Genomic DNA, 13561 nt, shown 5'->3' with positions numbered 1-13561 from the left:
TGTGAGGTGTTCCAGGTCAGGGCAACAGGACTGGAACAGAACCATCAAGTCTTTGCACCACGATGAGTTAATTATGAAGCATACACCCCTCCTCTACCCTTAAAAGACTGAATTGACCCGTCTTTACAGTGAATGGTGAAGCCATTGATTTGCAGCACCTCATCCAAAATGATGAGGTTCAGCCATGTTTCTGTGAGGCAAAGTACTCAGTAGTCCCTGATGTCCCTTGGTACCGCAATCTTGCTCTGAGGTCTTACAGTTTTATTTTCCAGAGACTGTATATTCACCAACAGGATAGTAGTGGGGAAGGTCTAAGGCCTCTACGTTTCAATAATACTTTTAGCCCAGCGCACGTTCCCAACTTCCATTTTCTTAAACATGAACTGCACTCGTGACCAGAGTCTGCCATCCAGGGTCTGTCGCTTTTGAGGATCGATAGATTTTTAAAATATGTCTTAAAAAGATGTTACTTCCGAAGTACCCAAGGTTGTGACTGGAACTTCAGCTGTACTAGTCCTAAACAGAAATATTTGCTGATTCCCATCGGAGGTGCATGCTGAGTCACCACTTATTGGCACCACCTTGAAGGAAAGGAAAATTGAAAAGTGAAAGGAAAATTAAAAAGTGGAAGGAAAATTGGTAGTAGAAAGGGAACCCTGTTCTTTGAAGAAGAAAGATATCTAACATGTTCTGGAATGGAAAGCTTCATCCCGAGAACAGATACAGCAGAGATCGTGGAACTAAAGAAACAAATGAAGAAAGTGGGAAGAGGTCTAGTCAAGATAGCTGTGGGAGAGAGTGGATTTTATAAAGTAAATCAGTAGATATTCTATCTACCTCTAGGAACTTTGTATACATTGATATTAAAATAGACATAAAGCGATGAACTTCAAGCCAAATGAATCAGTTTTCGAACCAAGTTGGTAACCAGAATTAAATCCAGTGAGCTTTGTATACAGGTAAATATTTACAGGCAGAGTGCTTGCTTACCTTGCGAGTGTCAGGTCATGATGGTGGTACTCCAGAGCTTTAGAATAATCATGCAAATAAAAATAAGCATTTCCAAGCTGACTGTAGATAGCACTGAGGGTTTTCAGATCCTCTGTTCCAACCTGAACTGCTGCTTCAAAAAATGATACCCCAGCTCGACAGTCTCCTGCTTTACAGAGTCGTTCACCTTCTAAAGCTAGCTCCAAACAGGAAGCCTCCATTCTGAAAAAAAAAGCAGCATTAAGGAATTCTTGTTATCTGTTCTTAAGTAAATTTAAAAAAAGAGATTCAAATGAACAAAGGCCCCAAGAATTCAAGGTGGGGAAAATGCAGAAGAGTTAAACTGATACGTGTACCCAATAATCCTAAAAGAAGCAAGTACTAAAATAGCAAATGCAGTAGTTGCAGCACAAATATGAAGTCTGCAAATGCTGAAATCCAAAGCAACACGCACACAAATGCTGGGGGAGCATCGGGCTGCATCTATGGAAAAGAATAAAGAATAAAAATCCATGTTTCAGGCCAAGACCGCTCTTCAAGACTAAGAAGGGGAAAGATGCCAGGATAAAAAGGCCGGGGGCGGAGAGGGAAAGAGGTTTGCTGGAAGGGGCTGGGTGAAGCCAGATGGGTGGGAAAGATCAAAGGCTGGAGAAGAAAGAATCAGATAGGAGGGGAGAGTGGATAATGGGAGAAAAAGAAAGAGAAGGGACCCAGAGGGAAGTAACAGGCAGGTGAGATGAAGTAGAAGTTCAGAGTGATTAACAGAGGAAGTCAGGGATGGAGGAGAGGGAAAAAAGTTGGATCACTGACTTCTCGTGCCAAGATGAGGCCACCCTCAGGGTGGAGGAGCAACACCTTATATTCTGTCTGTGTATCCTCCAAACTAATGGCATGAGTATTAATTTCTCCTTCTGGTAAAGAAATCCCACCCCCTCCCCCCAAAAAACTCCTCTATTCCCCACTAAGACCTTTTACTTCTTTTCACCTGCCTATTACTTCTCCCTGGGTCCCTTCCTCCTTCCCTTTCTATTGTGATCCACCCCCCCCCCCCATTAGATTCTTTCTCCAACCCTTGACCTTTCCCACCCACCTAGCTTCACCTATCACCTTCCAGCTAGCCTCTTTCCCCTTTCCCCATCTTTTTTATTCTGGCAGCTTCCTCCTTTCCTTCAGTTCTGAAGAAAGGTCTCGACCCAAAACGTTAACTGTTTATTCTTTACCACAGATGCTGCCTGACATGCTGATTTCCTCCAACATTTTGTGTTTGCTCTTTTGCAGTAGTTATAATTTTGCAAAAACTCTAAAGAATTATCAATGCATTAAAAAACTGGCAAAGTGACACCACTGTTCAAAGCAGTGAGAGAGGGCCAAGAACAAAATTAGCCAAAAAATTATTCAAATCATTTAGAAAGTAGTAATAGTTTATTTGGAAGGAATCAATGTATCAAAGCAAGTCAGCACGGCTTCATGAAAGGGAAACTGGGTGCAGTATACTACTTAATACTAGGGCTCAAAAACCCCTCCCATTCACTTTCTGTCATCCCTACTGTTCAATGGAATATAGGCATGAAAGGATATGGTGTGGGAAAAGGACAATCTCATGAAATACATTTACACACATTTCTAACTGATTTAAACGGGGAGAAAAGAAAATGGATACAAATATTTTCAGGTTTCATTTCCTTTTGGTTTAAGAAATGCTAAAGTACTAAAATACCAAAAGCATTTCAAAGAGAAGGTCTGACAAATTTGTGCTGTTGTTCATCTACCCTTTTCAACGTCCTGTTAGTTGAGCATTCTTAAAAAGCAGCATCTTTCTCTCAAATAGATTGGGCTGGATTTAAGGTATCACACGTTTACCTAAATTAGCAGTTGCACATAGAAAACAGCAACAACTAAACCACAAGTCTCAGCCGACTCAGATTTCAAGTTTCTCAATATCCATCCATATTTTATTACATCATTAATTTTTAAGCCAGTCATTCAATAGCACTGCATTTAATTCAGATCTATTTCAACTACTGGAGGTTTAACCCTTTGTACTGAAAGAACATTAACAGTTAAAAACACCATTTATAATCAGTTCAAGACAAAAACCAAGGCGATCAAAATACTATAGGGTTAGTTATCAAATTTCCAGTAATTGACCAACTAGTTTTGGGTTAACAAGCAAGAAAGTAAAAACTTCAGGCTTACCCTGAGTTCAGTGGCCAATGCCACTGGTAGTACTGCTCATGGCTTGGTAATTACCTACTCTGATTGTGATTGGCTGACTTTGGGTATGAGTTGTATCCATGACTTTGTTTTAAATAGTTGATTGTGTCAGGGGTCATATCAGAAGAAACAATCTACACACAAGTTCAGATGAGAAAGGGGCTAGAAGGCTTCCTAAAGAAACTGACCATAAAGTACAGCCTAAAAGGAGTATTGCCCTCTTAGATAACTCCCATGGGTGTGGTCTTTCATTGATTCTATCGTGTTTCTTGTATTTCCTATGAATGTCCACAAGATAATGAATCTCAGGTTTGTAAAATGTATTTTACTAAAAAAATTAACTTTCAAACAAGCACAGTGTACTGTTTAACAGCCCACCAGTGCATGTGACTGATGCTAGTTAGAAACTCATTCGGCAACAGTCTCCTGCCCCAATTTAGCAGCAGAGTGTCCCAAATAAGCAGCTGCCCCCATTAACTGGAATCTACCGAGTCACTTCATGCCACAGAAACTGGCATAAGCACTGGCCTGATAAGCCTATAAGGCTCAGGACACACTTACTTTAATATTAATCACATTAAATGATCTATAAAAATTAGCAATTTAGAATTTATTGAGCAGTAATCTTTAGGGAATTTAGCTGCCTGCATCAACCATGGCTAGGAAATTAGAATGTTTGTCATACAGTTTTTTAAAATAACTAAATAAAATTTTCTAAATTGGTGTTCTTTAATTTTTTTTCATGATTTGTAGAACATGTTAGTCCTCAATTCTTCATTAAAATATTTTGGAATAATTAAGTATACAAAATAATTATTAGAAATTATGTTAAAAGATATTTTATATCTTCCTCCTTGCATTACGGTCAGCTTTATATTCTAGTGTTAAAGACAGTGGTCTTGGCCATCCAAATTTGGAAGTCAAGATTACTTTATTAAGAAATTGATGTTTCCTTTGAAACAAAGGTTAACAATGGGTTCATCTTTCAAGTTTGCAGTTTTCAGTTTAAAGGAATCCACTGTCAAAGAATTAACTATCCAAGAGCCAGCACTGTTAATGATTATGCATCAGTAAATGATGTTGATCCAATAGTTGTTCCAGCAGGGAAAGGCCATATACAGTATGATCATCAACTGGTGAAACTCTATACCCAAGCACAGTTGCCCCATCAAATACATTAGCTGTATTTAAACTACTAATCTTCCAGAAGTCATATCAAAGTATTTGTTCCTTTTAAGATCTCTCCAATCAAAACAACAAGCAAGATTTGCAGAAGATACCAGTCCATCCTTGAAACTTTGGAGCAATAAGCAAGAGATAATACTGCTCGATGAACTCATGAGGTCAAGCAGCAAGTGGACGCTCAGAGTCCTTTGCCTCCACATATGTTGCTTCACTCACGTTTCTTTCAACCTCAGAACAGGTTTCTGATGCTGCCTTAGTGTTAACAAAATCACCAGGATTAAGGAGATTTTATTACATAAAAGCCAGCCAAGCTGGATAATGTGATCCCAATGCTGTTTTTAAACAAGTTCCTGCAATGGTCAATGTGCCTGAGAGACTCCAGGGTTATTTTGGATCTTTCAGAAAGCCCTTGGAAGTGAAAAATTGGCCAAGTGCACTTGTTTGCCCAGGGCCACAAAGGAAAACAGTCTTGCCAAATCAGTGAGATTCTTTGGTTTCTTATTAGCACAAGAAATAAATGGCTCCTGGACTACAACAAATGAAATTTCCCCGAAGTCACCAGTTTCAAGGGTATTCCTGCATATGTTTTGATCTCAATTGTACCTAAAGCAAGATTTTCATGGATTGTTTTTCCAGCTTTATATTTGCTATAATTTTGTAATAGATTTTAGTATTGCACAGATAAATCAAATGTAAATGACTTCATGTACTTTACTTTAAAATGAGGTTTTAACCTTGGCTCTTGATCACTAATGGCCACTTCTTTTAAAAAAAAACACCATTTCCAGCTAATCATTGCATTGGTAACTCTGGCAGATCAGCTTGTCTGAAATCCAAAAGAGATACAATGCCTATAAAAAAGTATTCATTCCCCCCCCCCCCCCCCCAGAAGTTTTAATGTTTTATTGTTTTATAACATTGAATCACAGTGGATTTAATTAGGCTTTTTTGACAACAGTAAACAGATCAACAGAAAAAGACTTCCATATTGAAATGAAAACAGACCTCTACAAAATGATCTACAAACCCCATTTCCAGAAAAGTTGGGATATTTTCCAAAATGCAAAAAAACAAAAATCTGTGATATGTTAATTCACGTGAACCTTTATTTAACTGACAAAAGTACAAAGAAAAGATTTTCAATAGTTTTACGGACCAACTTAATTGTATTTTGTAAACACAAATTTAGAATTTGATGGCTGCAACACACTCAACAAAAGTTGGGACAGAGTTAAAATAAGATTGAAAAGTGCACAGAATATTCAAGTAACACTAGTTTGGAAAACTCCACATTAAGCAGGCTAATTGGTAGCAGGTGAGGTATCATGACTGGGCATAAAAGTACGTCCATCAAGGTTCAGTCTTTGCAAGCAAGGATGGGTCGTGGCTCACCCCTTTGTGCCAAAATTCGTGAGAGAATTGTTAGTCAGTTCAAAAGGAACATTTCCCAACACAAGACTGCTGAGAATTTAGGTCTTTCAACATCTACAGTACATAATATTGTGAAAAGATTCAGAGAATTCAGAGACATCTCAGTGCATAAAGGGCAAGGTCGGAAACCACTGTTGAATGTGCGTGATCTTCGAGCCCTCAGGCGGCACTGCCTAAGAAACCGTCATGCTACTGTGACAATTATAGCCACCTGGGCTCGGGAGTACTTCGGAAAACCATTGTCACTTAACACAGTCCATCGCTGCATCCAGAAATGCAACTTGAAACTATTACGCAAGGAGGAAGCCATACATCAACTCAATGCAGAAACGCTGGTGAGTTCTCTGGGCCCAAGCTCATCTCAGATGGACCGAAAGACTGTGAAACCGTATGCTGTGGTCAGATGAGTCCACATTTCAGCTAGTTTTCGGAAAAAACGGGCGTCGAGTTCTCCGTGCCAAAGATGAAAACGACCATCCTGATTGTTATCAGCGAAAGATGCAAAAGCCAGCATCTGTGATGGTATGGGGGTGCATCAGTGCCCACGGCATGGGTGAGTTGCACGTATGTGAAGGTACCATTGACTCTGAGGTGTATATTAGGATTTTAGAGAGACATATGTTGCCATCAAGGCAACGTCTCTTCCCGGGACGTCCATGCTTATTTCAGCAGGACAATGCCAGACCACCTTCTGCATGGGCTCCAACAGCGTGGCTTTGTAGACACAGAGTGCGTGTGCTTGACTGGCCTGCTGCCAGTCCAGATCTATCTTCTATTGAAAATGTATGGCGCATCATGAAGAGGAGAATCAGACAACAGAGACCACGGACTGTTGAGCAGCTGAAGTCTTATATCAAGCAAGAATGGACAAAATTTCCAATTGCAAATCTACTACAATTAGTATCCTCAGTTCCAAAATGATTAAAAAGTGTTATTAAAAGGAAAGGTGATGAAACACAATGGTAAACATGCCTCTGTCCCAACTTTTGTTGAGTGTGTTGCAGCCATCAAATTCTAAATTTGTGTATATTTACAAAATACAATTAAATTGGTCCATAAAACTATTGAAAATCTTTTCTTTGTACTTTTGTCAGTTAACTAAAGGTTCACATGGATTAATATATCACAGATTTTTGTTTTTATTGCATTTTGGAAAATATCCCAACTTTTCTGAAAATGGGGTTTGTAAATTAGTTACAAATATTAAACGCAAAATAATTGATTACACAAGTATTCACCCCCTTCAAGTCAGTACTTAGTAGATGCACCTTTGGCAGCAATATAGACTTGAGTCTGTGTGGATAGGTCTCTATCAGCTTTGCATATCTGGACACTGCAATTTTCCCCCCATTCTTCTTTACAAAACTGCTCAAGCTCCGTTTGATTGCATGGGGTTTGTGAATGAACAGCCCTTTTCAAGTCCAGCCACAAATTCTCAATTGGATTGGGGTCTAGACTCTGACTTGGCCATTCCAGGACATTAACTTTGTTTTTAAGCCATTTCTGTGTAGCTTTGGCTTTATGCTTGGGGTCATTGTCTTGCTGGAAAACAAATCTTCTCCCAAGTTGCAGTTCTCTTGCAGACTGCATCAGGATTTCCTGTATTGTGCTGTATTCATTACACCCTCTGCCTTCACAAGCCTTCCAGGGTCTGTTGCAGTGAAGCATCTCCACAGCATGATACAGTCACCGCCATGCTTCACGGTAGGGATGATGTGTTTTTGATTATGTGCAGTGTTTGGCTTACGTCCAACATGGCATTTAGTCTGATAGCCAAAAAGCTCAATTTTGGTTTCATCAGACCATAGAACCTTCTTCCGGCTGACTTCAAAGTCTCCCATGTGCCTTCTGTCAAATTCCAGCTGAGATTTTTTCCCAACAGTGGCTTTCTCTTTGCCACTCTCCCATAAGCTGTGACTGGTGAAGCACCCGGGTAACAGTTGTTGTATGTGCAGTCTCTCCCATCTTAGCCACTGAAGCTTGGAACTCCTCCAGAGTTATCATAAGTCTCTTGGTGGTCTCCCTCACTAGTTCCCTTCTTGCACAGTCTCTCAGTTTTTGAGGATGGCCTGCTCTAGGCAGATTTACAGCTGTGCCATATACTTTCCATTTCTTGATGATTGACTTGACTGTACTCCAAGGAATATTCAGTAACACAGAAATTTTCTTGTATCCATCTCCCAACCTGTGCTTTGCAATAATCTTTTCAGAGTTGCTTGGAACGTTCTTTCATCTTCATGGCGTAGTTTTTGCCAGGATACTGACTCATGGCGTATTTTTGCTACAATCAATTGAAACACCCGACTGCACACAGGGAGATCTCTATTTAACTAATTATGTGACTTATAAAGTCACTTAAAGTGACTTGTACCAGTGATGATGAGGAGTGTGATACTAAAGGGAGTGAATACTTATGCAATCAATTATTTTGTGTTTTACATTTGTAATTAACTTACTTCAATTTGTAGAGATCTGTTTTCACAAAGACACAAAGGAGTATTTTTCTTATGATCAGAATCAAAAAAGTTAGATTAAATTCAGTATTATTCAATATTGTAAAATAATACATTAAAATTTCTGGAGGGGCTGTGAATACTTTTTATAGGCATTGTAGCTACATATCTGCTACATTTTTGATTTCTTGGACCGATAACAGGTCTTTTCAAAAACTTAACATGCAAAACGGGCTGCTAAAATTCACATTTGATAGCACAAAATAAATATAATGCATTTGACAAACCATAAAATGGAAGGCAAGAGCAAGTATGAAACTAAACAGTGAAGTTGAAGGGGAAACGTACTCCAAAATTTACAACTGACATTTGAAAAACAATTTAGGCAAAAATTTCATAATTCTAAAAGAGTACAAGTTAATAAGATCTATTTAAAGAATAATACTTCATTCCTTCCTGCTTAACCTGAACACCTCAGACTTTAGATACAACAGTGCAGAAATGTTATGTCATCTGCAGAAATTTTCTGATGACTCAGCAACTGTTGGATTATATAAAGGGAGGACAGGAGGATGAATACAGGGCCCAGGTGGAGGACTTTGTCAAATGCTGCGAGCCGAATCACCTGCAGCTCAACAGTAGTAAGATGAAGTAGATGGTAATAGACTTTAGAAAGACTAAACCTGCATTGCTCCCTGTTACTATCGATGGTGTGGATGTGGTGAGGAACTACACATACCTGGGGGTGCACCTGGATGACAGATTTAAGTGCAACACCAACACAGAGGCAGTGTACAAAGAGGACCAGAGGCGTCTCTACTTTCTGAGGAGACTGAGGTCTTTTGGAGTATGCAGGTCTGAGCTTCACATATTCTAACAGTCTGCTGTCGCCAGCACAATCTTCTATGCGGTGGTGTTCTGAGGCAATAGCATCAACATGGGTGATGCCAACAGGCTCAATAAACTGATTAGAAAGGCTGGCTCTATTATAGGAGACACTGGAAGCTGTGGTAGAACAAAGAACCCCACGGAAATTTGTCGCAATTCTGTACTATGTTTCTCACCCTCTGTGTTGGCTGAACAAAGGAGCACTTTAATAGACCAAGACAACTGCACTGCTCCTAAGAGCGCTATATGAGGTCATTCTTACCCCCGGCTCTGTAATGAGTCAACCTATAGCCAGGGAATGATGACCCCTCCTGTTAGTCTGTTTGTGGTAACTTATTCTTTAATCTTTCTACTTCTCTTCTAATATTTCTATCTCTGCACTTGTAATGCTAATGTGACACTAATTTCCTTTGGAATCAATAAAATTTGTCTTCTGAAGAAACCACTATTTAGAACTTTAACTTCTCAGGGAAATAAAAATGTAAAAACTGCATAATTGAAACAAAATACAAGAACAAGGAAGGGGAAAAGTCAAATCACAGACTTAGTATATTAACTGAGACAATTATATTGGTACTTTATATTCCAAGAAAAAGATTCATTTTAAAGCGTCTTTAAAAATGCAGCTAAATCAAATGTTATTGAAAAGTAATAAATCAACTTTAATACAAAAATATTCTTTTGTTAAAATACTGAGGATTCAAGGAGTAAACTGAAATTATAACTACCTGTAACGGATGTGATAGGGATATTCACGCAGGCTAACCAAAATATCACTTGCATCCATTCAGCTGTTTAATGTAGGGGTTCTCCACATAACCACGGTAAGCTCAGCCAGAATACTTAAAACTTCGTCAAGCAATTAAAATACAGGCTCCACACATATGAAGGTTATGAGGATGTTGACTACCTACAAAGCTCAGCTTCATTGTTTTCTCTGCAAAAAATTAATTTGGATCATAAAGGTGCCACAATTTTGTGTAGTAATGGACCTCTTAATTCTTCAGCTGGCTGGAATCTGCAAAAAGAACAAAAACCAAAAGTCTTGTAAATAAATATCATTATTAATGACTGCAACTAGATAAAAGGCAATCGTGAATACAATAAAAAATTACAGAAGTGCTTACATAATACAAAATTACAAATAGCACAGAATAGAGATTCAAGTGAAAAATAATGCTCCAGCTCTCGAATTCTCTTCTTCAAATACAGATCTCCTAATGAAATTCATTTGCACGTCATAGATATACATAGAAACATAGCACATTACAGGCCCTTTGGACCATGATGTTGTGCCAACCATGTAACCTACTCTAGAAACTAGAATTTCCCTACCACATGGCCCTCTATTTTTTTAATCTCCATGTACCTATCTAAGAGTCTCTTAAAAAACCCACCTCAACCACCTTCATTGGCAGTGCATTCCACGCACCCACCACTGTGTGAAAAACTTACCTCTGACATCTCTGTTGTACCTAATTCCAAGCACTTTGAAATTATGCCTTGTCGTGTTAGTCATTTCAGCCCTGGGAAAAAGTCTCTGGCTATCCACACGATCAATGCCTCTCATCACCTTATACACCTCGATCAGGTCAGTTTTCTCCTTGGAGCGACGGAGGATGAGAAGGCCAAGATCACTCAACCTATTCTCATAAGGCATGCTCCCCAATCCAGGCAACATCCATGTAAAAGGATGCTTTGAATTTCAAGTGAAAGGCAAATGGTGATGGTGATGGGAAAGAATTGGGATGAAAGTCAAATAAAAGTAAGCAGGGAATTCACATAACAGGCCCAAATTCATTGTAACATCAGCAGGACTTAGTCATGCTTCAAAAGACATCCTGCATAGAGAAATCTGTCACATAAACCCTCAAATGGAAATCATATCAAGATGGGTAGGGGAGGTTGTTCAGTCAAATCTATGGGTAACGTGGAAAACTGAGTTACTGCAGATCACCCTCCTCCCCCTCCAGCACACCAGAGATCTTTCTTAATTTCCTAGTCAAGGAGTTGCAAATCTTTTGGACAGCATGTACCCAAATTGGTGATAATTTTCTAAATAATTGTCTGGCATGCCATGGTAATTTTTAGCAGACATCATCATTGATTAATGATTTAGTAACAGTAATTACAGACTTCAAGGAAAAAAGTTGAGCCCTGTTCTTACTTACATACATTCATTGCTTTTCTATTACTAAAAGTAAAACAGAGACATTTAAATAAATTAAGCATTTTAGATTGTTCAAAAATTAATGTTAGTCTTTTAAAAACAATTGAAAAGTAACATTTCTAAATAGTCTTGTACACTGTAGCTGTTTACTATCTAAATACTAATATGTACATCAGTCTGCAAGGAGTTCAAAGTGCATCAAACGTCAGGTATTCTTGCAACCATTTAGCTGACACCAAGCCAGCGTGAGACTTTTCCTATGGAAACATCTCATTGTTCCATAAAGGAGGTGCAACGCCTGTTCTTTTACCTCTTCCTTTCCCACCAAGTTTCCTAAACAGTTCTTTCAACAGAAGCACTGCAAATAATAGTAGTCTTGGTTCAATATTCTAAATGGGGGAGCACAGTGGTCAGCACAATGCTTCACAGTACTAGTGACACAGGTTCAATTCCCTCTGCTGCCTGTAAGGAGGTTGTGAGTTCTCTCTGTGACCACATGGATTTCCTCCGGGTGCTCTGATGTCCTCCCACAGTCCAAAGATGTACTGGTTAGTAGGTTATGTCTTTTGCAGGAAGACAATGTTGAGGGGACAAAATTGGAAGTGTATTGCCTGCTTCTTCCTGGTTACACATTTCTGGATTTTGAATGATGGTCAGGGAAGAGGCAAGTACAAAGGTGAAAGCAGAAGTGCAAGAAACTGACTAGACGGAGATGAACATCCTGGGGTGGGAACCGTAATTATGGAACACATCACATTGGGTGGAAGGAGCCATAAACAGAACGAATATGACAGAGCTTTAAAAATAAACAGAACAGTATGAATTCTATTCAAGAAGCTGGTGGAAGAGGTAGTGGTATGATCAAGATAGCAACAGATGTCAGAAGGACTAATGGGTACTGGTTGCTAATCTATCTCCTGAGATGGAGATAAAGATCAGGGAAACAAATCGATGGATCATGGATAACAGAGCAGGGTAGAGACTGGCAGCACAAGATAAACAATGGTGCAGCCATGAGAGTAAATAATAATTACATTACATTCCAAATGTTACATTTTAAATTTCGATGAATTAAGTGGAATTAAAAGAAGTTGTTAAAGGAAGGCAAAGTTTGGCTGGAATTACTGTTCGGAGAAGTGGTGAAATGCCTTTTGTATAGAATTGTAGAGGGATTGTACATTCATGGTGAAAATGAGTCAAAAGGAACCAAGAAACTCCCTGGTGAAATCGTAATATCAATTACTTAAACTGTCCTGGGTTTAACACAAATACAAATGATCGTTCCAGATTAAAAACACAAACTCCGTCTACCAGCTCCCGTTCTGTTCCCAGATTTTAATCTGGTTCATTACTTTAAAGTACACACAGCAGTGCCTGAGTGAACACAAGAGTGGGACTAACTGTAAGAAAGACTTCCTCCAAGGGCCGGCAACAGTCATCTAGGTCTACGGGTGCTTAGAACAGAGGCACCGCTGGAGCCCAGAGTAAAGACTGAACCACCACTGTATACAAACAAAACGGAAGATCCAAATAGAGGAATTTTTAAAAATGTACAAATTCGAACCACTGACATTGAAGAATTTGCCCTACAATGAAAAGTGGGATTTTTAAAAAAGCCATAGCCACAGTGGTGAAAGTCGGAAAGCCAAGAGTTTACCATGGATTGATAAAACAAAGCAATCAATGCTGAATAAAGGACAGAAATTAGTGAACAAACTTCTATCTGATACCGACCAGCATAGCAGTCCGTAGTTGAAAGCTTCAGAATCCTGCTCGACTTTTGTTGGGGATTACTTCTATTTGATTCCTCAGATTGTGACGAACCATTGTAATTTAAACAGCTTGAAGCGACCAGCTTACCCGGACGTTGCACGTTTAGTATCAACGCCAGGTCTGCCTTCACTACGACCTTTTTCACTCGGTCAGTAAGAGAAACTCCCACTTGCGCCGCTGCCTTCGTGGTTTACTACTCACGGTGAGTTCTTCAATTCAGTGCCCGAGAACACTCTTTCTGTTCATCCAAATTCGCGTCAACGGCAGTTGGCGTGAAGAACCATCGGTTGAAATTTGAATCGAGCCCCGAGGGGAAGGCGGGGTTTAGGCCCGCCAATCTGTTATGATGATGTAAGGGCGTAAAGCTGAAGGAACAATTGTGGATACGAAAGAAGCGAAAACTTGGCTGTTAAATTCGCGTCCGATCTGGGGTGAAATGGTCAATCTACATAGATTT

The 13561-nt window shown here is 39.3% G+C and overlaps 1 protein-coding gene across 4 annotated transcripts in view; it reads right to left on the bottom strand.

Annotated features, from left to right (window-relative positions):
* Positions 1-13561, bottom strand: part of gpsm2 (G protein signaling modulator 2) — a 63982-nt gene that overhangs the window by 41861 nt on the left and 8560 nt on the right. Inside the window, exons 1-3 of one of the 4 annotated variants that reach the window (XM_073063422.1) lie at positions 13066-13391; positions 9890-10179; positions 991-1212 (exon numbers count right to left, since the gene is read on the bottom strand). In XM_073063422.1, the coding sequence (XP_072919523.1) occupies positions 991-1212; positions 9890-9948 (281 nt within the window). In that variant the 5' untranslated portion in view covers positions 9949-10179; positions 13066-13391. Of the gene's footprint in view, positions 1-990; positions 1213-9889; positions 10180-13065; positions 13392-13561 lie in introns of those variants that run through there. The other 3 variants (XM_073063424.1, XM_073063425.1, XM_073063423.1) reach the window with 3 other exon arrangements.

Source organism: Hemitrygon akajei, chromosome 12, assembly GCF_048418815.1.
Source record: "Hemitrygon akajei chromosome 12, sHemAka1.3, whole genome shotgun sequence".
Taxonomy (NCBI): Eukaryota; Metazoa; Chordata; class Chondrichthyes; order Myliobatiformes; family Dasyatidae; genus Hemitrygon; species Hemitrygon akajei.
This window is presented reverse-complemented; position numbering and strand designations above follow the sequence as displayed.